At 40.9% G+C, this 27589-nt stretch overlaps 1 protein-coding gene across 8 annotated transcripts in view; it reads right to left on the minus strand.

The window, feature by feature from the left end:
• Positions 1–22470: 22470 nt before the first annotated feature.
• Positions 22471–27589, minus strand: part of LOC125458480 (mitogen-activated protein kinase 9) — a 57168-nt gene continuing 52049 nt past the window's right edge. For 7 of the 8 annotated variants that reach the window (XM_048543761.2, XM_048543762.2, XM_048543764.2 and 4 more), the window contains one exon: positions 22471–27369. In XM_048543761.2, the coding sequence (XP_048399718.1) occupies positions 27227–27369 (143 nt within the window). In that variant the 3' untranslated portion in view covers positions 22471–27226. Of the gene's footprint in view, positions 27375–27589 lie in introns of all 8 variants that reach the window. The other variant, XM_048543765.2, reaches the window with a different exon arrangement.

Here is a 27589-nt window from a genome sequence, read left to right on the forward strand (position 1 = left end):
ATGTCTAATGGTCTTATGGAATTAAATATCTGGGGCAGGGTCCCTGTAATGCCCTTCTTCATTTCACACAGTAATATGGATAGAACTTCTCTTGGCCTGGGGATTTGTCCACCTATCAACCCGTCAAAACCACATCCCCACACCCCTCCTGCCAACACCACTCACCCCATCCCCCCACATGTCAATCTTCTCAAGTACGTCGTAGTCCCTCTTCCCAAATTTGATACCAATACATTCCTATGCCTATGAAGACAGTATTTATTTAATGCTCTGCCAATGTCCTCTGGCTCAGTGGACCAAATTCCCACTTGGTCCCAACTGCCCCTATTCTTTACTTAATTATCCTTTTCCCCTTGATGTGCTTCCAGAAAGTCTTGTGATTTTCCCTAACTGCATCTGTCAATGTTTTTCATACCCTCTCTTTGCACTCCTAATGGCTTTTTTAAGTTGCCACTCCTCTGCACTCTCTGTACTCCACCTGATTTCCTTTTGGAAGATGGCACAGAGTAGGATACTCCTGTTGGAGCTCTTCTGTTCCTCCAATTCTTTTTCCTCTCTTTTCTCTCTTCTTCGCCTCTCTCCTCAGCACTGCAGGTGAATACTGCAGCGGTAGGCGCCTGTTGCAAATGCCCAGAGCAGCGAACCCTGCAGTAGCGCGCGGACTGTGAGTCCCAGAGTGGCACAGGGACTGTGAGCCCCAGAGTGGCGCACGGCCTGTGAGTCCCAGAGTAGCGCAGGAACTGTGAGCCCCAGAGTGGCGCAGGGGCTGTGAGCCCCAGAGTAGCGCAGGGACTGTGAGCCCCAGAGTACCGCAGGGACTGTGAGCCCCAGAGTGGAACACGGACTGTGAGCCCGAGAGTAGCACGCAGACAGGGAGCCCCAGAGTAGCGCGGACTGTGAGCCCCAGATGACGCACGGACTGTGACCCCCAGAATAGCGCAGGGACTGTGAGCCCCAGAGTAGTGCAGGGACTGTGAGCCCCAGAGTACTGCAGGGACTGTGAGCCCCAGAGTGGCGCAGGGACTGTGAGCCCTAGATGGCGCATGGACTGTGAGCCCCAGAGTAGCGCAGGAACTGTGAGCCCCAGAGTGGCGCAGGGACTGTGAGCTCCAGATGGCGCGCGGACTGTGAGTCCCAGAGTAGCGCAGGGGCAGTGAGTCCCAGAGTAGCACGCAGACTGTGAGTCCCAGAGTGGCACGCGGACTGTGAGGCCCAGTGTAGCGCAGGGACTGTGAGCCCCAGTGTAGCACAGTGACAGTGAGTCCCAGAGCAGTGCAGGGACAGTGAGCCCCAGAGTAGCGCAGGGACTGTGAGCCCTAGTGTAGCACAGGGACTGTGAGCCCCAGTGTAGCACAGGGACTGTGAGCCCCAGCGTAGCGCAGGGACAGTGAACCCCTGTGTAGCGCAGGGACTGTGAGCCCCAGAGTGGAACACGGACTGTAAGCCCGAGAGTAGCACGCAGACAGTGAGCCCCAGAGTAGCGCAGGGACTGTGAGTCCCAGAGTAGCACGCAGACTGTGAGTCCCAGAGTGGCACGTGGACTGTGAGCCCCAGTGTAGCGCAGGGACTGTGAGCCCCAGAGTAGCACGCAGACTGTGAGTCCCAGAGTGGCACGCGGACTGTGAGCCCCAGTGTAGCGCAGGGACTGTGAGTCCCAGAGTAGCACGCAGACTGTGAGTCCCAGAGTGGCACGTGGACTGTGAGCCTCAGTGTAGCACAGGGACTGTGAGCCCCAGTGTAGCACAGTGACAGTGAGTCCTAGAGCAGCGCAGGGACAGTGAGCCCCAGAGTAGCGCAGGGACTGTGAGCCCCAGTGTAGCACAGGGACTGTGAGCCCCAGAGTAGCGCAGGGACAGTGAACCTCAGAGTAGCGCAGGGACTGTGAGCCCCAGTGTAGCGCAGGGACTGTGAGCCCCAGAGTGGAACACGGACTGTGAGCCCGAGAATAGCACACAGACAGTGAGCCCCAGAGTAGCGCGGACTGTGAGCCCCAGATGGCGCAGGGGCTGTGAGCCCCAGAATAGCGCAGGGACTGTGAGCACCAGAGTAGTGCAGGGACTGTGAGCCCCAGAGTGGCACATGGACTGTGAGCCCCAGAGTGGCACATGGACTGTGAGCCCCAGAGTGGTATGTGGACTGTGAGCCCCAGAGTAGCGCAGGGACAGTGAACCCCAGTGTAGTGCAGGGACTGTGAGCCCCAGAGTAGCATGCGGACTGTGAGCCCCAGAGTGGCACATGGACTGTGAGCCCCAGAGCGGCACGTGGTCTGTGAGCCCCAGTGTAGCGCAGGGACAGTGAGCCCGAGAGTAGCGTGTGGGCAGTGAGTCCCAGAGTAGCTGTGGACAGTGAGCCCCAGAGTCGTGCAGAGACTGTGAGCCTCAGAGTAGCACTGGACAGTGAACCCCAGAGTAGCGCACGGACTGTGAACCCCATATGAGTGCTATCACTAAAATGGTCTCCCACTGCCACCTCAAGCACCTATCCAGCTTTAAAAACTGAAAGAACTGAGGATGCTGCAAATCAGGGCAAAAACAAAGTTGCTGTAAAAGCTCAGTAGGTCTGGCAGCCTCTGTGAAGAAAAATCAGCTGTTTAGAGCGCCCGCGGAAGTGTCACCAGACCCGAAATGTTAACTCTGATTTTTTCTTTGCAGATGCTGCCAGGCCTGCTTAGTCTTTCCAGCAACTTTGCTTTTGTACCTGTCTAGCTTTAATCCCCAGAACTAAGTCTCGCACTTCAGCATCCTTTGTTGGACCTTCTACATATTGACATAAAAAAACTCCCCTGAATATGTTTCAAGAGATCTGTTCCCTCTCAACCCTTTACATTATGATTATCCAAAGTGAACTATGTAGAGGTGAAATCAAACTTTCATTATGAACCTCTCCATGCACAGTGCCCAAAATGACATATGCATTTAAAAAAAGGAAATGAATTGTTTTGTGAAGAATTCACATTCTTTGAAAATTTCTCGAGCTCAGGTGCAGGATACCAGCATACACTGACACAATTGCATTTAAAATAGGTAGAAGCATTTCAAAAGAATGTTATATGTTGCTCGTAGTTTTTAGCATTTTGTTCTAATCATCCTTTTCCCAAACATTTGGGGCTGACCATGTACTTGATGGTAATGTCATTTGATGGGTAATTCAGAGGCCAAGGCGAATACTCGGGGGATGTAGGCTCAAACCCCAACAATATGATGGAATTTAAATTTAATTCATTAAACCCAGAAAATAAGTACTTATCTCAGTAATAGTGTCCATGAAACCATCATCGTTTGTTGTGAAAATCCATGTGCAATTAGAATAAATTGCACTTCTTGCTGAATGTCTTTTTAAACAGCATAGCTTTTGCAGAGACGATAGTGTGTTGCATGATAGATTTGTTTGTATACAACTATTATTATTGCATTAAATAATCTGCACTTTTAAAGAGTGGAGAATTTAGATGGATTAATTGCCTCAATGTCTTTGGCAATGCAGTTTTTCACATGGAGCAGTTGTGGCATGCTCCTACTAGCTGTTACTGCAATTTTTCTGGTGAAATGCATTTATGTCACAGGTGCTGCAGTTGCATGTGAGGTGAGTGCATCCCTGCCAGTAAATGCAGCCTTTCTAAAAAGGAACTGTACTTGGAAATTCCAGGAGTCACAGAGGGAGAAACTGGTGCCTTATTTGGAAAATGGAAGGGAAAAGGATCAATATTGTATGGGGGGATAAACCTTGAGGATGCATCACATACATCTGACACTATTGGTTTTGAGCAACATTCAGATAACCTGGGAGATCACTGTAACAAAAATGAGGCAGTTGCATCTGTTGATGAGGGCTGTAAGCAAACCTAAGTACGAAACACAAGAACACAGAATGGCATTTATCTGACGTGCTCAGATTTTACAGAGCTTGCTAGCCCTAACCAGCAGCTGGCAACTAAATCAATGAAACCTTCAGCAAGTAAAAAGCCCTGAAAATACCTCTTTGTTGATGGATAGTTCATTTTTGGGAGTTATTGATTCTTCTTATACCTCTGAATCTTAAGATTAATGGCGTAAATTTCAATCACTTCTGGAACAGATTGAGAGGTATAACAAATGCTCAATTCAGCAAAATCAGTTTGTTCAGTGTGAATATTACAGTGCCAAGTACATTGATGAACACAGTATTAAATCAAAGGACCTGGTAAAGGCAGAAAATCAATTTCAAAGTTTCTGAAACTTATATGATTGAATGTTAGAAGAGCACATGGCTGTGAAAGTTAATAAACTCTCAGTCAGTTAATAATGAAGGTAAAATAGCTGAATCAGCCTCAAAGGACCATTCTTTTAATTATTTACTTCGAAATAAGAGACTGATGCAACAGTAAGTCAGGCCTAATTCAATTAATGTAATTACGGCTTTGTAAGGAGAATGTTAATGAAGAAAAATGCACTGTCTGATCATCATGCATATTAAAGATGACTGCTTGTCAATTATGATGATGATGATGAAAGAGTGAATAGTTATCGTAGGTGGAATTTTTCATTTTCAATTGTCTTGGGAAACGTGGCAAAAACGGAAAAATCAAATTTTCAAAGGAAAGAAAGCTTCTGATTTTCCACTTAAGGTTTTAAATGCAAATTCTGAATCTTACTAATAATAGTTAACAGTTAACACTGACTACCTTATTTCATGAATTTGCATCTTATTATTAGGTAATCTCACTTTTTATGCAATTCCCAATTCTTCCCTGCTTCCCTGAGAAACTAGATGGTGTCAATTTCTGATATGAGAGTCACACCAGTTCTTTGGTTCCAGCAGTTTGCGATTTGCTATTCCAGCCTTTGGACAGCTCCACTTTCATCACTATTTCCTTGCATGGTTTGTGAACATTTCTTTCCACCAATCGTCCATAGAAGTCAGTATTGCCGAATCACCAGCTTCACCACAGCAGTGTGGCTTTCGGAGCAACTCACACAACACTTCAGCCCTTTCAAATTTCCTTTTAGATCTCACCTACGCTCATACTTTGCATGCTCCTGTCAGATTACTTTTCTTATGCATCTCGCAACTTGTAGTTTACTTTATTGGCACTCACTCATGTTCTACTGACTTTGAAGTCAATTGCCTTTTAACAGAGAATGAGGCAGGCAGCAGGTGATGGCTCAAAGCATTGAAGGTGGACATGTTGTACAGTACCGTGCTCCATCAGTGTCCCACCTACAGCATGTGCTACCAGCTTGAATGGCAAACACACTGCATGGGCTTCACCCAAATGGCCATGTCTGAAAATTCATAGTGGGAACAAGGGGTCTCTGGTTAGTTTGGGGATGTTGTATCACTCAGTCAATGGACTGTTCCGATCTCAGTCCAGGGGCTTGGCCCTAGTCAGTCCTACCAGTCCTTGCAGTGCAGGGATTAGGCCATAGTTAGTCCTACAGGTCAAGTACAACCAAACTGGGATTATAGGTAAATGATTCCGGGTGTCATGAGATACTGATCCAGAGCCTGGACATTTCTTCATCAGGATTGCACTGCCTAGTTAATCCCAAATAGGCCACAGTCAGTATTGGAGGCTTGAGTATTGCAGTCCTGGAGAAAATGGGAAGCTTTAGTCTGGGCTTAAGGTTCACTCGACAGGATCACTGAGGGGATGATCATTTGAAGGGGGGGCAATTCAAGATAGAAAGGTGAGCTGTCAAAGCATTACAGGGGACAAGAAGCCTTTGGCGGGAAGGACGGCTTTCATATTTCACAATCAATTGGTTCTCAACAATGGGGAGAATGCATTGCCATCAAAGGAATGGCAATTTACAAAGCCATGGACTCAGGAGGCAAACTCAGGATATTAATACTTATATAAAGAGGCTGAGTGGAGGCTGGGGGAAAGCTTATAGCTCATCGGGGTACAAGGACAACAATATCAAAGGGAATGTGAAGGATGGGAGATCATTATATGTCTCATGCCTGCACGTTACCCATTAGGACATTAAATTGAAACATTTCCATCCTGAATCCAAATTTAACGTGCAAAGATAAGACCAAATGGCTGCCTCTGCATGTACAGTAGCTGAAGTAAGTTACTGTCTAATCGTTCAGAAGGTGCAGTAACAGTCTTTGAACGTAAGGCCCTGCTAGGGGCTGCATTAATCATGCACCTACTGACTCAGTAGTGCTATCCATGTGGAAGCACATTATAATTCATTGGTAGCTCATTCTTTCTTGAAAGAATGAAATTTTAAAATTATGGCATGTTCTAAAATTGTTGAATCAGTGTTGAGTCTGGAGACTGTAAAGTGCCTATGAGGTGCTGTTCTTCAAGTTTATGCAAGTCTTCACTGGAGCACTACAGCAAGCCTCGGATAGAAATGCTAGCATGAGAGCAAGGTGGTGTATTGAAATGGCAAGAAACTGCGAGGCCAGGGTCATTCTATGGACGGAGTTGGGGTGTTCTGCAAAGTTGTCACCTAGTCTCCATTTGATCTCACCAACGTGGAGGAGACCTCATTGTGAGCTGCAAAACACAGTATTCAAGACTGAAAGTAAATTGCCACTTTACCTGATGAGTTTGGGGCCTTAGAAGGTAGGGAGAGAGGAAATGATTGTAAATGAATGTATCATGGAGGGCTGAGATGGCATTAGGAGTGACCGAGGAGTGGATCAGGGTGTTGTGAAGGGTACAGTCACTGTGGAATGCTGAAGATAGCAGAAATAGCAGATGGTGATTCTTTGAATGGAGAACTTGGTGAAGGGCAAGTGAAGGCACAGGGAACTGTACTGTTGTTCTACAAGGGAGGGAAAGGAAGGAGTGAGGGCAGAGTTGTGAGAAAATTAGTCCAACACTGCTGAGTGCACAGTTAACCAGGAGGAAAGGATCGCCACTCGGTAGAAAAGGCCGTCTCCAAAGCACCAGTGAAAGGTGGTTTTTAGATTAGATTAGATTCTCTACAGTGTGGAAACAGGCCCTTCGGCCCAACAAGTCCACACCGCCCCTCGCAGCATCCCACCCAGACCCATTCCCCTGTAACCCACACACCCCTGAACACTACGGGCAATTTAGCATGGCCGATCCACCTAGCCTGCACATTTTTGGGCTGTGGGAGGCAACTGGAGCACCCGCAGGAAACCCATGCAGACACAGGGAGAACGTGCAAACTCCGCACAGGCAGTTACCCGAGGCTGGAATCGAACCCGGGTCCCTGTGCTGTCAGGCTGCAGTGCTAGCCACTGAGCCACCGTGCCGCCCCAAGTCGTGTGGTATTGTCAGAACAGAGGTATCAGAGATGAAGGAACATACTGATGGAATCTAGTCCTTACAGAAGCAGGGCGTGAGGAACAGAAGTCAAGGCAACAGGGAGAATAAGTGGGATATTGGTGGACAGCCTATTCCCAGAAATGGAGGCGGAGAAGTCAAGGAAAGGAAGGGAAAAGTCAGGAAAGGACCAGATAAAGGCAAAGAAGGCTGGAAGTTAAGAGCAAAGTTGATTAAATTTTACAATTTTGAACAAGATAAGGAAACACTGTCCAATATACAGAGATTCACAAAAAAAATTAAACTTATTTCTATGAAAACACACATTTGTTTTAAAAGATATTGCTTAGATTACAGCTTTTTAATAAAAAATAATTTAGACATTATCTGATTAATATTCAGAGTTAAGTTTAATTTCCATACATTAAGCTACTGGAAAAATTGAGTTTTTTCTTAACTTTGATGATTACTTGCTTCATGGTTCAATTGACTTTGTTTTGGACAGGAATAGCACTTAATTAATGTTGGTAAATAAAAGCCTATAATCTCAGAATAAAACTAACCAGTCTGATCAAATATTAACAGCTATTTTGAAAGGTTAGAAATTTAATGTACTATTAATTTGGTTTATTCACTTGATATTTTTTGTTATCTGACTTTTCCATGATTAAACCAATCTGTGAAAAAGACAAATATGTGAGTACCACAATATTAAAATTTATTCAGTTAAATTGTCACATTGTTCTAAATGCTATAATATAATTACTCATAACTCTTTGGCCTCATTCACTTAAGCTTTTCTGCATGTCAGAGGATGATGTTACTTGTTATATTCCTTCTTGATTTGTTTTCTCATCACATACAGCTCCTCAGACAGACTGCCAGGTTGAGCTGCACTTGGGCTTGAAGTCAAAAGCTTTCTAATCCTTTCTCATTAATTTTCATGTAAGTTCAAATGGGCTGGACCAAAAACATGGGCAAACTGCGCAATATCCTGTCACCTTTCCCCCTTCCAGAGTGTAGGTAAGATGACATAAACAGTGTGGTTGTGTGCAAGTAAAATGTTAATGAGAAGAATGTGGCCTCTGCCTTATTTCACTTTCCCCTTACACTCTGGGGAATTTTAATCTTAGAGAGATCCATGCAGTCACTCTTACATAGATGTATACAAAACAATCCAAGCTGTACAAAATAATTTTTTGTATATGTCAGACTTAATACACATTTAAGATAACTTACATGGCTGAACTTTTACAGTTCCTTCACCTGCTGGTGTGACAACAGTAGGGAATTGGCTGGAAAGGGTGTTGGGAGTAGATGGGTGCGGCGGCCTGTAAAATGCAGCATGTGGCCCCTTTAGTACCTTATCTGGCCCCACCAAAACACTACCTGTAGCAGAGGAGGGAGAAGGCCCACCAAAGGTACTTGTGCCAGGGAACTGGGAGTGTGGATTTCCCTTGGGGGTTCCCTATATCCATAGGAAGCAGCAAGGCCCCATTTACCCAGACGTTTACCTGACATCCAGCTTCCATACCTTCTCTCCTTTGGGGATGCTGGTAATCATGGCAGTGACCACTGCTCGAATTCAATGATACTGGGACTAGAAATGCTGGGAATTCTGATTCACTGGCAGGTCTCAAAGGTGGGATCTCCTTTCCAAGTGGGAAGTCTTGGTTATAGACAGTAATACCATGTGTATGTGTGCGCGTGCACACTTGTGTGTGTTTGTTTTTGTGTGTGTTTGTCTATGGTGTGTGCGTCTGTGTGTGTTTGTCTATGGTGTGTGCGTCTGTGTGTGTTTGTCTATGGTTGCATGTGCTTGTGTGTCAATGTTTGTTTATGATGTGTGTACGTCTGTGTGTTTGCCCGTGTTTGTCTATGGTGTGTATTTGTCTGTGTGTGTGTGTGTGTGTGTGTGTGTGTGTGTGTGTGTGTGTGTGTGTGTGTGTGTGTGTGTGGTTAAATGATTCCATGCAGAACACTGAGAGTCGGCGGGAATGCATTTCTAATTGACAGCTCCAGTGACAGTGCATGAAACCCTGTTATCCGAAAAGTTCTATTTTATTTGAAACGTAAGCATTTTGCACGCACTAACATTATAAACTGCCGTTTTATTAAAATACTTCACCTTTAAGATAACAACTTGTGACATAATATATAATTTTCACAATGTTGTACCCTTAAAATGTGAAGGTTTTGTCACTACATTGTGATAGCAGTAAGGTTGAATGTGTAATAAAGAATCAGGTGAAATAGCACCATTCCTATTTCATGTCAAACTAAATTGTAATGAGAATAAACGATTAATTTTCTTTTCTCTATCTTACATTGACACTAATGGGCAAACAGTGGTGTCTCTACAGAAATCCTGTTTTTGCAAATTGCCAGGGTCAATTATATCTTTCTCTAAAAGTGCAGACTTCTCATATTGTGCTAAACTGATGGCAAGGGATAAAGGAGAGATATTTAAGCTTGTTTTCCTAAGAAAATTGACAGATTATCTGCAATGGAATATTGGTAAAAGGAACTCTTATACATCTTGACAGATGGTTTCCAGAGCTGGGGTGTCTACAGCGAGGAGACAATAAACTCAGAATAATGTACTGGCCATTTAGCACTGAGATGTGATGGAAATGCTTCACTCAAAATGTTTTGAATCTCCAATTCTGTGCTCCAAAGAGCCAAGGATGCTCAGTCATTGAATTTATTTAAGACAGAGGTTGATAGATTTTGGAATCAAAGGGAGTTAAGGGGTGTGGGGATATTACAGCATTTGGAGTTGAGGCAGCTCAGCTAGGATGTTGCTGGATGACTGGGCAGCGCAGATGGCCCATTTGATTGGCTTAATAAGACAAGATGCAGCAGCTAAAGTAAGCCCTTTGGCTATTCCAGTCTGTCCTGCCTTTACTTGGGATCATGGCTGATCTGATAACCTTCAACTCCATTTTCCACATAACCACTGATTCCCTTGTTGATTAAATTCTGTTCATCTCAGCCTTGAATATACTGAATGACAAGGCCTTGACAGCCCTCTGCAATAAAGAAGTTCAGTTTCGTTAACCTCTGAGATAACAAATTCTGCCCAAAATGAACAATTCCAAAGTAAGATTATGCCTTCTCTGGTCCTAGATGTTCCAACAAGGGGAACAAATCTTCCTGCATCTATCCTGTCAAGTCCCTTAAGAAAGTTATAAGTTTCAATAAGGTCACCTCTCATTCTTCTAAACTCCAATGAACTCAAGCACAGCCTACTTAAAGTGTCCTTTTCAGAATGTCTCCATAGGCAAGATCGAACCAGTGAAACTTCTCTGAACTGCCACTAATACCGGTATATCCTTTCTTAGATAAGGGGACCAGAACTGTTCACAATAACTGAGGTGTGGTCAAAGTAGTGTGGGTACACTGTGTTGGATGGACTGTCTAATGAGTAACGGCTAAACAGGTTAGGAATCTACTCTTTGGAGAAAACAGAAATGAGACATGATTGCATTGAAACATATAGGATTCTCAAAAGGCATAGTCATAGAGTTGTACAGCACAAAAACAGACCCTTCGGTCCAACTTGTCCATGCAGGCCAGATTTCCTAAATTCATTTAGTCCCATTTGCCAACATTTGGCCCATATCCCTCTAAACTCTTCTTATTCATTAATCTATCCAGATGCCTTTTAAATGTTGTAATTGTACCAGCCTCTACTACTTCATCTGGCAGCTCACTCCATACACACAACACCCTTTGTGTGAAAAAAGTTGCCCCTTAGGTCCCTTTTAAATCTTTCCCCTTTCGCTTTAAACCTATGTCCTCTAGTTTTGGACTTGCCCACACTGGGGAAAAAGCCTTGCCTATTTACCCTATCAATGCCCCTCACGATTTTATAAACCTCTGTAAGGCCATGCCTCAGCTTCTGATGTTCCAGAGAAAATAACACCAGCCTATTCAGCATCTCCCTGCAGCAAAAACTCCCCAACCCTGGCAACATCCTTGAAAATCTTTTCTTAACCCTAGGGAGACTTGAATCACACATGATTCTAGTCCAAAAGTATTCCAAAAGTGGCCTAACCTCACCACTACATGGCCTCCCACCTCCTGTACTGACCCAACTAGGTCAGTACTCAATGCACTGACCTAGAAAGGCAACCATATCAAATGGCTTCTTCACTATCCTATCTACTTGTGACTCCACTTTCAAGAAACTGAGAACATTCACTCCAAGGTCTCCTTGTTCAGCAACATTTCCCAGACCTTATCATTAAGTGCGTAAGTTCTGCCCTGACTGGCCTCCCCAAATGAAGCACCACTTACTTACCTAAATTAAACTCCATCTGCCACTCCTCAGCCCATTGGCCCATCTGATCAAGATCCCTTTGTATTCCTGGCAATATCCTCATACATCTTTGCACACTTTCCAGTTCAACTATGTCTTTTCTATAACAGGGTGACCAAAACGGTACACAATACTCCCACAAATTATACAACTGTAACATAATGTGCCAACTTCTATACTCAATACCTTTTTCACCACCCTGTCCACCTGTGATGCTGCTTTCAACGAACTATGTACTTGTACTCCTACGTCCCTCTGTTCTATAGCACTCCTCAGGAAATTACTATTTACTGGTTTGACTTTCCAAAGTGCAACACCTCACACTTATCTGTATTGAATTGTATTTGCCAACCTTCAGCCCACTTTCTCATCTATCAAAACCCCTCTGTAATTTTTGATAACATTCCTCATTATCAATGATACTGCCTAATTTTGTACCATCTGAAAATTTACGTGATAGGATAATTGCTGAGAGAATGTTTCCCTTCATGGGAGAGGCTAGGGTCAGACAGTATAGTGTCAGGATTATGGGGCGCCAATACAAGACTGAGATGAGGAGGAATTTCTTCTCTCAGAAGGCAGTGAATCTTTGGAACTCCTGACCACAGACAGCTTTGGGGCAGAGTACTTGTGTATGTTTAAGCCTGAGATAGGTAGATTCTTGATCAGTGGGAGAATCAAGGCTAATGGGAAAAAAGCAGGAAAGTGAATGTGAGAAATGTTGGATCAGCCATGGTCTTATCATGAGGAGGCTTGATGGGCCAAATATCCTGTCACTGTTCCTACTTCCTGAGATCTTATGGTATGATTTTGGTCAGACTTTCATATTTTTATGCTGAATTCCCTTTGAAATAAAGGCGAATGTTCCATTTGCTTACCGCATTGTCCAATGAACTTGGATACTAGATTTTCATGATTTATACACAAGGAATCCCAAATCCTTCTGTTCTGTAATTTACTGCAGGCTTTCTCCTCTTCAACTTTTCTATTTTTCCTATCAAAGTGCATGACTTCACATTTTCTTACATTACATTTCACCTGGCAAAATTTTTGCCAAATACTGAACATATAGATAGCCTGAAAATGCACCTCTTAACCCAACTTTGTGTCTTCTATTAGTTAGCCAATCCTCTATTCATGTTAATATACCATTCCTGACAAAATGGACTTTTAGTTCATTAAGTAGCCTAATGTGTGGTACCGTATTAAGCAGCTTCTAGAAATTGAAATATATTACACCCACTGCTTCCCCTTTACCTAATTTTCTTGTTATATCCTCAAAGAATGTGAGCAAATTTCAGTTACTTAATGCATTGCAGGCATAGTTTTCTCTTCATGAAGCCCTGCTGAATCTGTTTGATCTTATTATGCAGCTCTCAATGGATCATACAAATTCTGATCCAAGATCATTTCATGCTATCATGCTTATTCCATCCCATTCTAACAAAGCTATTGCACACAACTCCCTCCAACCCAAACAACAGTTTGTTCCTACCTGTCCTTTCAAAATGTCACATACATCTGAATACTTAGTTCCCAGCTGTAATCTCCTTGCAACCATGTCTCTGTAATGGCAGTAAGATCTAATCACTAGCCACACTTTGTGCCATTAATTCAGCAATTTTGTCCCAAGGACAAAGAATAATCAATTTTGCCTTTTATAACAGCACTTTCTTTCCTGCTTTGAGCCTATTTGTGCTGTTTTTCTCTATCTATACATTCTGTCCCTTTCTGCCCCACTCGGGATATTTTTATCCAAATGGTTTCCATGCATTTTGCTATGCAAGTCTACATTTCTTCTCTCTCAAACTGCCCGTCACCCTGATTAGTTTAAAGCTCTCTGTGTAGCCTTGGTTATTCAACTCACCAGAACACGGATCCTATCATGGTTCAAGTGAAGCCCATCCCACCAGAGCAGCTCCCTTCCATCCTCGTACTGGTGCCTGTGCCCCACAAACTGAAAGCTATCCCATCCACATTTAACACCTTGACTTCAGGTTGCTTGTTTCAGACAGTAACCTACAGAATATTACCTATGAGTTTCTGTTTTTTAACTTAGCTCCTAACTGTTCATATTCTTTTAGCAGGACCTCCTTTCTAGTCCTACCAACATTGTTTGTACCAACATGAATAACAACAAATAGATTCCCCCCTTCCCACTCCAAGACTTTTTCCAGCCCCAAGTCAAAGTCTTTAACCCTGGCAGTGGATAGAACCTATACTGATGGCTACAGAGAAACCACAACAACATTCCTATTTCCTCCTCCCACTTCAAAGATTCCATATACTGAAGTAGCAACACATCATTCATCCTGCCATCCCTATCATATTTGATTTAAATTATAAATTAATTACCCTAGATTCGCTGCTCTTTACATTTTACTTAACTATGTTTTTATACAGAAAAACACCAGCATCAGTCCTGTACTTCACCAGCTACTTTTAAGAAAGAAGAGAAGAAAAACGTAAAGATCAAAACACAAACTGAAACTTTTACTTTAAAGATTAGGGGTATTCCTTAATCCTACTCATCAACCAGCTGCTTTCCCTGAACTTGTATCACTTTGTGGTCTGTGATATCCTCCTGCCACCAGTTTTCAATGCAGGAAGGCCTCATGATACACACCACTTATGCTCTTCCAATCACCTCACACTCTGGAGAGTTTTAAGCCTCAGTTTCTATCTCTATCGCCCTTAACACTGAATTCCTACTTTGAGCTTAATTCTCAGGTTCTCACTCAGCCTTTGTCTCACACCAACAAGGTCTGTACTCACACTGAGAATACTCCTTACTGCTTTTTCTCTGGTTTCCTATGAGCCCAAATTCCACTAATGTCATTGTTTAGTACCAGCTGCAAACTTGATTAACTTGAGTTGTATCTTTGAGTCCAGCCTATAGAATAACTTTTCCTGCCAGTTTCTAGAACCGTATAAGTTGCTTCTGTTTCTTCCTGATTAAAAACAAAGTCCTCTCTTTGTTGGCCTCCCGACCTTCTTCCTGCACAAACTCCATTTTGTCCTCAAACTTTGCTGCACATATCTTATCCTTGGTGACTTTAATTGCATCCTAGTTTCAGTGTCTTCCATTTGAAATCCTGTTTTGTACTAAAACGTCAGCCTGTCATTTTCCATGATCTTAACTGAACTCAGAACCCACCTTCAAACACATTACTCCAGGGTTTTGCACATCTTCAAAGAATGTACTTAAGCATTAACAAATTTATATAAGACTGGAAGTTACCAACGGAATAAAGTTAAAAAACAGAAGTCATGTACGATCAAATTTTAACTGGCGTCAGAATTTGCAGTTGAAAAACAGAGACAGAAATCTATCGCTGGGCTGAGTTTTGAAGTGGGAAGAGAAGCAGAATTGGCATATTTACAAGGAGTTGTGCACAAATAATATTAAAAAGGACTGGAATCTTAAGATGAGGAGAGTTGAAATTGTGAATGGGCCATAACTGTAGCAGTAGAATAAATTAGTTTTGCCAGAGGCAACCAGGTAACTTAAAGGAATTAGACAAAGGAGTCTTGGGGATCCATGCCACTGAGGCCTCTGTGAACCTTGACATTGATTGTTCTGTCAGATAAGCTCTTTGAGAACTTTAGATGGAAAGCATCTGCCGTGAAAGGAAGGTGGCAGCCAAATCTACTGAGTGGGAAGTGAGGGATCTTAGCTGTAGGAACCAAGATTGGAAGACTGCATTGGTGCCAAATTTGTGAGTGAAATAATGCGAGTGCTTATAATCTTGTATGCATTGACTATCTAACATGAAACTTAATTTTTAATCTGAAGTGTCATTCACTTGCTAATTGTTTAAATTATTTTGATTTTCATTTGATAGTAACAGTAAAAGTTTGAAAGACTGAACTTGTCCAGCAGTTTTATTTTCATTAGTATCATGGGTATTCCATTTTCGTCACCCCAATGTCACATGAAAGGTTAATACACAAGGGCTCATGAAGTTAGTGATAATATCTTAGCATAGATGAAGCAGTCAGGCTGTTGGATAGGAAGCCAAGATTATGAATAAAGAAGGCATTTTCCAGTTGTGCAGTGCTGATGGAAAGTATAAAGATTAACACTGGCGCCTTGTAAATTAATTACTTGAACAAATACTAAGAATAATATATCAAATTTTCTGTGATTTGTTTACAAGGACACCCAGGTCCCTACCTGTAAATCCCAGTCTCGCCATTTAAAAAAAAATGCTCTTTTTATTTTTCATACCAAAGTGGATAATTTCATGCATCATGTTGCATTCCAACTGCCACATTTGTGCTTAAGCACCCGACTTCTTTTATGTCTATCTGTAACTTCAACACATCCTTCTCAATGCTCAGTTTTCTGCCTGACCCTATCACCAGCAAACCTAGATACATTACACTGAATCCCATAATATAGATTGTAAATAGTTCTGACCCAAGTGTTGATCCTTCCTATACACAAAGTTACTAGCTGCTATCCGTTTACACTTACTTTCCATTTTATGCCCATAACCAATCTTCAACCCATGCTAATGAATCAGTACCTCACTGAAGTTCCTTCAATAGCACCAACCAAACCTGGAAGGATAAGGGCAGCAGATGGATGGAAATATCACTACCTGCAAGTTCCCCACTATCCTGACTTGAGTCTATACCACCATTCCTTTACAAAGTCTTCGATCACCTTACCTAACAGCTCGGTGGCTGCACCTAAACCACATGATCTAGAGCAAAATAAGAAAGCAGTTCTCCAAAACAACAACTATCAGCAAAAGAAAACGCATTAGAGAAAATCAAGAGACTAACAGCGACCAAATCTTTAGATTTTAATGGTTTACATTCTCAGGTTCTAAGTGGTGTGGGTGCAGAGAGAGTTGCCGAACTGGGGGTAAGTTTCCAGAATGCTTTAGTTTCTAGAATAGTTCCAGCATATTTAAAATTAACAAACATAACACTGTTCTACAAACATGTAAGGAGAAAGTCAATCAGGAACGCTAGTTCTGTCAGCCTGATATCAGTCAACTTCAAAAACCTTAGTGTGATCAAATAAATTTAATAGGATTTTACAAAAGGGGAAGAGTGTTTGATAAACATTTTCAGTTTTTTTTGAGGACTTGATTAAGGCAAATAAAGGAGAACCTGTAGATAACAAAGTGTGGAGCTGGATGAACACAGCAGGCCAAGCAGCATCTCAGGAGCACAAAAGCTGACGTTTCGGGCCTAGACCCTTCAACCTATAGATATTTGGGTTTTGAAAAGACTTTCCATAAAATGCCTTAAAAAAGGTTATGCACATGCAAGAGCTTATGGCTTTGGTATTTTACATTAGCAGGGATAGATAATTGCCATTGTAAAATCAAGCAAAGGGAAACCCTGAGGTGTCTGGATCTTTGAGGACAAACTTATTCATGGCTAGCAAAAACAAGTGAAACCGAATAATTTAGAATTAAAGTAGCTTTGACTCGACCCAATTCAGCTGGACTTTGATCAACTCATTAGAGTCATTGAGTCATAGAGAAGCACAGCACTGAAACAGGCCCTTTGGTCTATGCTGACCAGATATTCTGAATTAATCTATTCCCATCTGTCAACATTTGGCCCATATCCTTCTAAAGCCTTCCTATTCATATACAGTTGGTTCTGCTATAACGCTTGTTTCTTCAACATGAAATGGCTTTGACGCAATTGAAGAATTTTTAGACAATAGGTGCTGGAGTAGGCCATTCATTATGATCATGGCTGATCATCCACAATCAGTATCCTATCTACCACTATTTGTAGAACACGAACTTTCCTTACTTGTGTTGGCTAGAACGAGATTCTGGCCCCATTAGTTTAAATGGTGTGGCTATTGTGTGATTTTCTTATGATACCAGATCACACGAGAGCAGAACTCCCACGTTATATCAGAACTGACTGTACCCATCCAGATGCCTTTTAAATGTTGTAATTGTACCAGCCTCTACCACTTCCTTTGGCAGCTCATTCCATACATGCATCACCCTCTGAGTGAAAAAGTTGCCCTTTATGTCTTTTTAAAATCTTTCCCTTCTCACTTTATTCCCTCCAGGTTTTGACATCCCCACTCTGGGGAAAAAGACCTTAACTATTCACCGTGCCCCTCATGATTTTATAAACCTCTATAAAGGTCACCTCTCTGCCTCCAATGCTCTGGGGAAATAGCCCTAGCCTATTCATCCTCTCCCTATAGCTCAAACCCTCCAACACAGGCACTATCCTTCTAAACATTTTCCAGATCCTTTCAAGTTTCATGGCATCTTTCCTACAGCAGGGAGAAGGGAAATGAGTGTGGTATTCCAGAAGTGGCCTAAGCAATAATTTTTCCAGCTTCAGCAACAGCAATCTTATTAATCAGCATTAAGTACAGTAATCATTTTGTGCCTGTCAAGTGACTAACAGTCAATTAATTAATCAAATCGTTATGATGTCAAAGTAACTCCAGGGAGGAGTAGGGAACTGTGAAATTAAGCAGAATAAACGAATTAGTCGAATTAACTGACAGAGCCATTTAGATAGTTCTGAAGAATGATCTACAGATTCATAGTATTAGGAAAGAAGCTTTTTCCATGTGTTTCTGGAATATGTATTTCACCAGCAAGGTCAGGATTTAATGCCAGTTCCTAATTGTCCTTGAAAAAGGTACACGTGGACATCTTGAACTGCTACTGTTCACGTTGTTCCATGCTGTAAGGGAAGGAGGATTTGGCCCAGTGACGAGGAAGGAATCACACTATTATACAAAATCCAGATGGTGCATGATTTGGATGGGAACCTGCATGTAGCAGTGTTCCTGCAATTCTGTGTTCTTGTTCTAGGCAGTGAAGGGCATAGGTGTGGATTTACATATACTATATCATCACTTTAACCCTCACACTCGAATGTTATGCATAAAGGGATTCAAATAGTAGGTTCTCATCGTCTGCTTGGATACAATGAAAGTTCATCAACCTGAAACATTAACTCCCTTTCTTTCTCCGCAGAATGTTAAAACTGCTGAATATTTCCACAAGGTTTTTTCTTTAAACTTGCTGCACATTTTTAATTTCCTCTATTTGCATATTCATTTAGATAACAAACCAAATTGTCACTTGATAGAAAGCGCAATCTAATTATAACTTGATTTTTTTTTCCTTCCCCATTGGAACTTAATAGAATGATAGTCAATTAGCACAAGAGGACATTCAGCAAATTGAGAAAAAATGTTGCCTCAACTCCCCTCTAAAACTTCCTGCTTTTCACTGTTAAATATTGCCCTCATATCACTGACACTTAAACTAAAGGGAACAGCTGCTTCCTACCCTCTTGCCATGTCCCTCAAAATTTTATACACCTCAATCAGATCACCCCTAAACCTTTTCTGCTCTGAAGAAAACAATCTGAGCAGATCCAGCTTCTCTACATAGTTAAACTGCTCCATCCCAGGCAATATCCTGCCCAATCTCCTCTGCACCCTCTCTGGTGAAATTACATTCTTCCTCTAGTGTAAGGACCAGAGTACTGCACATCGTACTCCAGCTTGTGGTTTAACCAAAGTTTTGAACAATTCCAACATAACCTCCCCACTCTTATAATCTATGCTACAACTGAAAAAGGCATCTGATTTCCATTGCCTTCTGTACCATCTTATTAACTTGTCTTATTGTCTTCAGGGATCTGTGGACAAGCACCCCAAGATCCCTCTGGTCTGTTCTTCATTCAGTTTCTGGACTTAAAATCTTAACTCTGCTTTCTCAACACACTGCTAGACCTGCTGCATTTTCCCCCGCAGAGATGTCTGCTTTTGTTTCAGATTCCCAGCATCTGCAGTTCTATTTTATTTTAGCTATTCTCCAGTGCTCTCGTACCTCTCTGGTCATCAGGGAGGAATCAAAAATCTGAGTTAGAATCCCTGTAATTTCTTCCCTACCACAGTAGCCTGGGATACAGCTCATTTAGACCTGGGGATTTGCCAATTTTTAAGCCTGACAAAACTTCCAATACTTGTTCAAACCCTAAAACAATCTACTCCAGAATCTCTCAGTCTCCCTCCCCAAATTCTCTACCTATATCCTCCTTCTCCTGAGTGAAGACAAAAGTACATATCCTGAAGAAGGGTCGCGATCGGAAATATCAACGTTCCTGCTCCTGTGATGCTGCCTGACCTGCTGTGTTCCTCCAGCTCCACACTGCATTGTCTGTGTTATCAGTGCCCTCAGACTCCAAACACAGATTGCCGCTTTGGTCTGTAGTGGGCACTGCTCTTTCTATTGTTATCCTCTTCCTCTTGATACACTTTCTAAAAGGTTTTCTTTGGATTCTCCCAAATTTTACCAGCCAGTATCTTCTCATGCCCTTTCTTTGCCATCCTAATTACTCAAGATCGCCCCACCTGTACTTCCTATACTCCACTGGGGCCTCTGTTGATCTGCTCCCTTTGCACCTGCTAAAACCTCTTTTTCTTCATACCGAGTCCTGGATATTACTGGACATCCAGGCTTGCGGCTCCGACATTTCACCCTAAAGGAAATACGTTCGGCTTGTACTCTTAATTTCTTTTGAATAACCACACTGTTCTTCTGTAGATTTTCCCACCTTCCGCTGTTCCCAATCTTTAGCCATATCTTGCCTTATATTTGAAATCTACCTACTATCAACTCAAAAACCCTTTTTGAAGACCATCCCCTTCTTTTTCAATAAGAACTGAAATCATACTGGTTTGACGTTAACTAAGGGCCTTTAGGAAAGGAAGAGATTTACAAGGTTGTTGCCAGGTCTTTGGATCAAGGGCAGGCTGGGGCTTATTTCACTGGAGTGTACAAGGTTGAAGGATGACCGTATGGAGGTTTATACAGTCATTAGGTGAATAGCAAAGGTCTTTTCCCTGGGGTGGGTGAATTCAAAAGTAGGGACATATTTTTAAGGTGAGAGGAGAAAGATTTAAATGGGACCTGAGGGACAACAGAACTTGAGAAACTAATATAACTCATGAAACAAAAAGTTACTTTTCTTCATGCATTTACATTCTGCAATTTTGAATAAAGCAATAAATTTAATTACTTTCCTAAAATTAGACTCCTGTAATGAGGTCAGCCAGATGGACCTCACAGAATAAGTTTTCTAATTGGGGTTGTTAATCTAGTGCAATCAGCGAACCCTGGCTGATAGACATAAATAGGAGTTTCTGAGGTTCATTTCACTCAGAGCTGGCTCTGACGAAGGTGGAGCAGTGCCAAAGACTCTCCACATGTAAATAAAGCGTGATGTGATGGAGGATATGGTCCTCTGGTATTTCACCTTGTAAAAATATTCAACTTCATAATTCATATTGTCATGAAGATGTGCTATAAAACAAGCAATTTCTTTTTAAATCACTGGGGAAAATTTGTGTTTAATTGTTAAAAAGATATTTTAAAACAGATTAAAAGGTGGCTTGGGGATCAGGAGGGGACACAGTTGTAGATGGCTACCCTAAGCAAGCCAGCATGGTTTCCAACAAAACTATGGAACTGTGTACATGATTTTCACTGCTTGACAACTCCATGAAAAGTGTCTTGAACACCACCAACCACTCTACATAGACTTCAGTCTGACCAAGGCTTTTGACTCAGTCATTCCAGAAGTGTTACAGAAGATCCTATCAACAGCCAGCTGCCCAGTGAAATTCATCAATATCTCCTGTATCCTCCATGACAAAATGTCAGTGACAGTCCTTTCAGTTGCTAATATGGTGGAACCCTGAGGCCAAGTAAAGTTAAGTCATCATCCGCACCCTTTTTTCCACCTTCACCACCATCATACAGCATCTTGTCAACTAACATTCCCAATGATGTGGACTTTGTCTACAGGACAGACAAAAGCTTCATCCCAACCTAGTGAAATCCAAGAAAATGATACTCACTTCACTGTGGAGCTTCAGTACAGATGACAACTTAAAGGAACCTCCTGTATGAGGGGGCACCACATTTCAGGATCACTTGATGGCAAGAGGTAATACTGAAAAGGAACTGGAGAAAGGAATTCCAGTAATCTCAAGGCCATCTCATGGAAACACTTATCAAATACAGGTTGGAGATGTGACTCCAAGGTCAGGTTCACTCACAGAACCCATGACCAGTGATACTGAATTTCCTAGGTGGACAATTTTACTTGGTAGCAAGTGATTGCCAATGACAATTCTAACTCATTGGAATGGAGATGATCTGTCTGCAAACTCCATTAAATAGAATTACTTCAGAGGAACATGTACACCATCTCTCATCTCAGTTATTTCCTGAACAACCTGTTCAGAAATGTTGTTTGCCTTTGGAGCAAGTGGAAGCTGAAACCTTGCCTCCTCGGTCAGAGGTAGGGAAACATCTCTGTTCTCATTTTACTAATTAACCTGTTCACAGATGTTGTTATAAGTGTTATATATGAGTAAGTGCAGCTTGAACCTGGTCCTATTGGCTCAGAGATAGGGTCATTACCACTGTGTCACAAAGCACCAATTCCACATATTTCGAAAAACAATCTATTTAAAAGGGTCATAGGAATCTGGAACTCTGTCTGCAAGAGTAGTAGAGGCAGATATGCTCATAACATTTAAGCAGTATTTAGGTGTACAGTTGTGATGGCAAGGTACACAAGGTTATGGACCATGTACAGGAAATTAGGACTAGAATATTCTGGTATTTGTTTTGGACTGATGCACAACGTGAAATGTTAAACGGGCTTTTTCGGTCTTGTAGACCTTCATGACTGTATTTCATTGTCTTAAAAACAATTGAACATCCTGTACCTGTACCTGCATCTCCAACATGCCAAATGCTCAAGGCATTTTTATGTAAAATGTAATGAGATGCAAATGAAAATTCACCTTACTTAACTTCAAAATTAGTCTAGTTGGTGGATAAATTTCAGTACTGAATGAAATCAAAATTCATAGACAAAGTTTTTGAAGACCACAGCTTTATTTGCATTCACACATGTATCATCTGTAGTGAGGTTTATCAGATAAAATCGCATTTTGAAAACCTTCAGATTTATCTTAAACCATTCTAATATCCTGGAGCAGTTGACGTTAGCTGATCAAAATAGTTCCCTTAAAAACAATGTAATCTATAAAAATCTGTTTAAAAAAAGCAGGACTGTTGTCAGTACAAAAAAGCACCATCTAATGTCAAACTTGAGATCAAAATAAAAATCCAGCATGAATGTCAATTGGCAACAATCTTTATATACAAGATCTCTTATTGCACAAACACCATGTAACGGGCAGATGATGAAACATAGCTGGTTAGGTTGCAAGTAACTACTTTAAAAGCACTTGTAACATTAACAGCTTCAGGATACCGGTACTTAACAGCAGCCCTTTTCAGTCAACATTGTTTACTCAATGGAAATGATTCAGAACATTAACAGAAAAGGGGATTTCACAAATATCAGGTCTTGGTGCTACTGACATTTGATAACTGTGACATGGAGCAGAATTGCAGTGCCATGGAATCCACAACACTACTTGGAACATGGAAACATTATGCAGCACTAGGCTTGAAAGTGACAACACAGATGTTATTCTGCTCTAACTTAGCATCGAGCCCTGATGCTCACAGAGACCGAACATATACATACAGAGCTAAAGTAACTACAAACATTTAAAAGCTTTACATTTAGTTTTATCACTCCTTTAAAATAACCATCCCAAACAACTGCTGGATCTTTTGATTGAATGATTTCAGTGCAAACCACCTTAGTGTGCAGTTTGTGCAATCACAGGTAAGGTTTAGACAGCCAATGATTATACCACGAATAATACCGCCATGGAACTTAAAGACACAACCTATTCCAATGCATCACAACAATGCCTCTGAGCCACTCTACTTTGCAACATTCCAATCAGTTGAATGTTTGAAAAGTAGAAACCAGGCTGTAAAGCCCCTTACTCTTTCCAGGTGAGCAGTAATGATTACCAAATGCCACAATTTGTTGTAAGAGGACAAATCTGTTGTAAAATTTTCGGGGGAATATACTACAAACTGAAATTTGAAACAAACAGAAAATGCTGTATGTACTCAGTAGTCTCTTCAGTCAATATTATGTTTGCTCAAATGAAATGAACAGAACTTCACAAATGTCAGGTCTTGATGCTACTGTTATTCCCAACTGTGAAGTCGTGACCAGTGTTACAAAAATCCAAAACAAAATTCAGTACATGATAATATTATGAAGCACTGAACTGTTATGGAAACAAAGCGGCAAGTTAACACATCAGACGTAACCCTTCAAGTCAAACACAAGCATCTGATACTGATGCTTCACATTAAATGATAACTTGTCACTTCTTTCCACAGATTTTGTGCCGAATTTTCTAGATATTCTCAACACCTTTTTATTCTTGGGTTTGGGTTATTTGCTACACATTCTTAGTAAGGTAGCTGAGGCAAAATACAAAATCAAGTTACTTGGAAAATACAACTCCAACAAAATTTCAGCCGAAAGATTGCTTATTGCCACTGAGCTCTTGTCTACAGTCAACTGAGCTGAGCGGTTAGTAACATGCAGTTCACTGTAAAATAGGCCAAAGTCAATACTGGTTTACATAATTATTTACGTTGGTCTACATAATCCATGTAATTGAAACCGTTTGAAATATTTGGTAACACAAGGCACTGTGCAAAGAAATGTTTACAACATTCTATTTCAGTACAACCTTATCTTTTCTCATTTTCTTGTTTCAAAACAACGTGACTTGGAACTAGGCTACAGTAGAGCATTAATATGCCATGGACTGATTAGGTGAAACGGTCAGTATCCAGTGATGTGTATTCTTTGTAAATCTAGATTATTAAAGATTATATCTCACATAATTGCACAATTATGTCATTTCCATGAAAGAGGCAATTTACCACAGGAAGTGAGGGCAAATTATTCCCTTTATGGCTAAAATCCAAGAGAACTAAGCATAATTTTGTGTCAGCAAATTTGCAGACAAAGGCATAAACCAGATTATAGTAACTTAACATTCAAAATTGTCCTATATACAAAACAATTATTTCTGTATTAAGTTTTGTTGTAATGCTTAATATAACATTTTCTCTTGCCAAAATTAACGCACAAATTAAGTTTGCAGATACAATGTGAAACATATTGATATTTTCAGGAATAGTTGGTTTTCAGTCAGTCAATATACGTTATTGTTTCTGCAGTGAAGTCAATGTTTTAAATACTGATAACTTTCAATCTATTCTATTGTGAAATTTATTTGCAAATTGACTTGTGAAAAGGCTTCACTGAAAACTCATATGGTTTGAGATTTATTGAGCATGAATTTACTTTTCTACCTTTCATTCAGATAAATTGAGAATTATGCACAAAACCTAAATAGCTAAATTCACTGAAGATGACAATCCTTGTACCTTATGTCATCTCTGCAACTGAAAACCCCAATCATCTGATTCTACAGCTTTACAATTTCTCAAGCATATTTCCTCCTTCAGTGTACACACAAATCCATTTAATCAATTCTATACTGTGACTTCTGGAAAAGAATAAAGAAATACATCAAATGTGGGAAAACTAAAGAAATAGTCTATACATGTTCTTTAATCATAGTTAAGAATTTCATGTTTGATAGAAAGCAGTGATTCTCTGTGGAAGAGATGTCAAATAAAGCATGTGGAAATGTAAGACTGGTTTTAGGTGTCTGTGCCTTTAGTTCAGAACAATTAATATTAAAATACAAAGATCGAAGATATTCAAGGGTGGTTGTGTGGCAAAATGTATAAGGAATGGAAAACTTGGCCTGCCACAGATCCAATAATTTCTGGAGCAATTGGGTATTTCTGCACACATTAGTGGAGTGGATTCAAATACCCATTCATTACTGGCAGACAACACTTTTTTTTCCGATGTCTGTAGGGACATTATATCACAATTTCCCTAATTTTAGGGAAATAGTACAAGGTAAACATTATGCCTCTGCCATCCAGTAATGCTAGGGTTCAGGTGTAGGAGAGATTTCCACATTCAAAGACTGGTTTGTAGAGTACAATTTATTATAGCACGATTGATTGTGTTGTCAACTTTGATTAAGGACAGGGGAGCATGGCTTTTTCTTTTAAAAGCAGTTTGAGATACAGCCCAGAGGTTTGATGATGCTACAAGATCTACAAATTCCTACCCCTTCAAATGGGCACAAACCCTGACCAAAATAGGCTAAACAGTTTGATCCCAGGATACTCAAAAGTACAGCATTATAGGACAGGAGGTTCCAATGCACCCCAGATTCTCTCTCTGCATCACCACCACCCAATGTAAAAGCTTGAAATGGTAATTTGTGAGCCATGAATGTTTGATGGCACATAGCAAGAGTGTTAGGCATTCCTTCGATTACAACTAACTTTATCTAAAACAGGTTTTAAAACTTGTTGTCCAGACTTTGGTCATAACTATGTGGCAGTGACTTAAATTGTATTTTGCAACTGGAAAAGACAAGTTATAACAAGAACTGATGAGCCTAAAACTGCCATTACGCCAAACATAAACATCACTAAATAGCTGTTCAGCTCACTCTTCAACAGGCTGCTACGTGGCATGCTGGTCTACCATTGCTACTTGACATTGTGAAAAATGGATTTTAACAAAACTATTTTGGATTAAGCAGCTGGTTTCTTCTGGTACAATTTACAGTGAAGATATCCCAATCATCAGAATTTTGGGGGGGCAACAATTAGCTTATATGCAAGCATTTAAACATTTACAAGGCACATAAAATAGTATCAAAATGGGTTTATTTATGAATCCAAAGTTTTGCAAAGTGCTACCCTAAATAGTCTACTTTTAAACCTTAGAGCACAACAGTTCCAAACCATTGATTCCAGTATGACATGCTGCATGCTCGACAATTTCCAAATTAAAATTTCAAAAATCCTTTTCCCTTTGTTCTCTTTCCTCATAATTATGCTTTTTGGTCAGCTTAAAAAAATCACAAATGATAAATTTAAGACAGATCATTCTATTGATAATCCTGATCTGACCACCCTGAAAATTAGTCATTTACAAAAGGAAGAACATATTGTAGATCCAAATACTACTAAACTAGATCTTTATAAAGTTTCTCAATCTCTGACCAACATCACACTTGCTTGTTACTATTCGTTGTCATTTTAGAAGTAATTGGAAACTTAACAATAGTTAGATGATAATAACAAAATACTAAGTTCTCTATTTCAGATACAATTTGAAATTCACAATGCGGCAAACTTACCTCTCATAGATATGTCAAAAAAATTATGTATTGAAATTAAAAAGTGCTGTCAGTTGTTTCTCTCACAGATTTTTGGAATGTACATAAGGAATCTTCAACAAAAAAAAGTGAGAAACGATGACAAGAAAACTGCTATGTATAGATTCATATTTTGCTCTCACATGGTTTTCATTTTTCCAAGTTGTGCTCACCTGCGTTTGGAGCTGGGAGCAGTTTGCACAAACACACATTCCATTATAATTTCCCTTTTCAAATATTCCTAGGCTGTCATTTTTTAACATAAGCCAGGCAATCATAAATTACCAAGTAAAGCATAGGCATTGTGTTTGCAGTACATGCAATAGATATAACTTCTTTACATGGTTTTCTTAATTTAAAAGCAACTCAGGTTGAGAATAGCAGCAGTTGCTACTTTCTGATATTGCTCATGTTTGGAGGCTGATCACCTGCAACCATCAAGTGGTCCTGCTGAAGCATCCAGACTGCTGTCAGTATCGGAAGCCAAGGTCTGCTCTGTTGACATGGATGAAATGTCATTGATGGAGGAAGACTGAGAGGGGCTGTTGTTGCTATTCACTGCTGCATCTGTTCTAAGTAAACAAAAAAGGTGATAAAATCTGAGAAAACAGCAGACTGTTACCTATACTCATACACAAGCCTTACTCCCCCAGAATAAATCCAGTAAAGGAAATGCAAAGGCTAATGGCAAGATCCTACATCACTACTCTAAGAGATTCTCTGGCCTCACAGTATTGAGTATGGGATAAAGTCAACCAGAGAAACTTTTCTTCATATCAGACTGGTG

The sequence above is a fragment of the Stegostoma tigrinum genome, chromosome 13 (genome assembly GCF_030684315.1).
Source record: "Stegostoma tigrinum isolate sSteTig4 chromosome 13, sSteTig4.hap1, whole genome shotgun sequence".
Classification (NCBI taxonomy): Eukaryota; Metazoa; Chordata; class Chondrichthyes; order Orectolobiformes; family Stegostomatidae; genus Stegostoma; species Stegostoma tigrinum.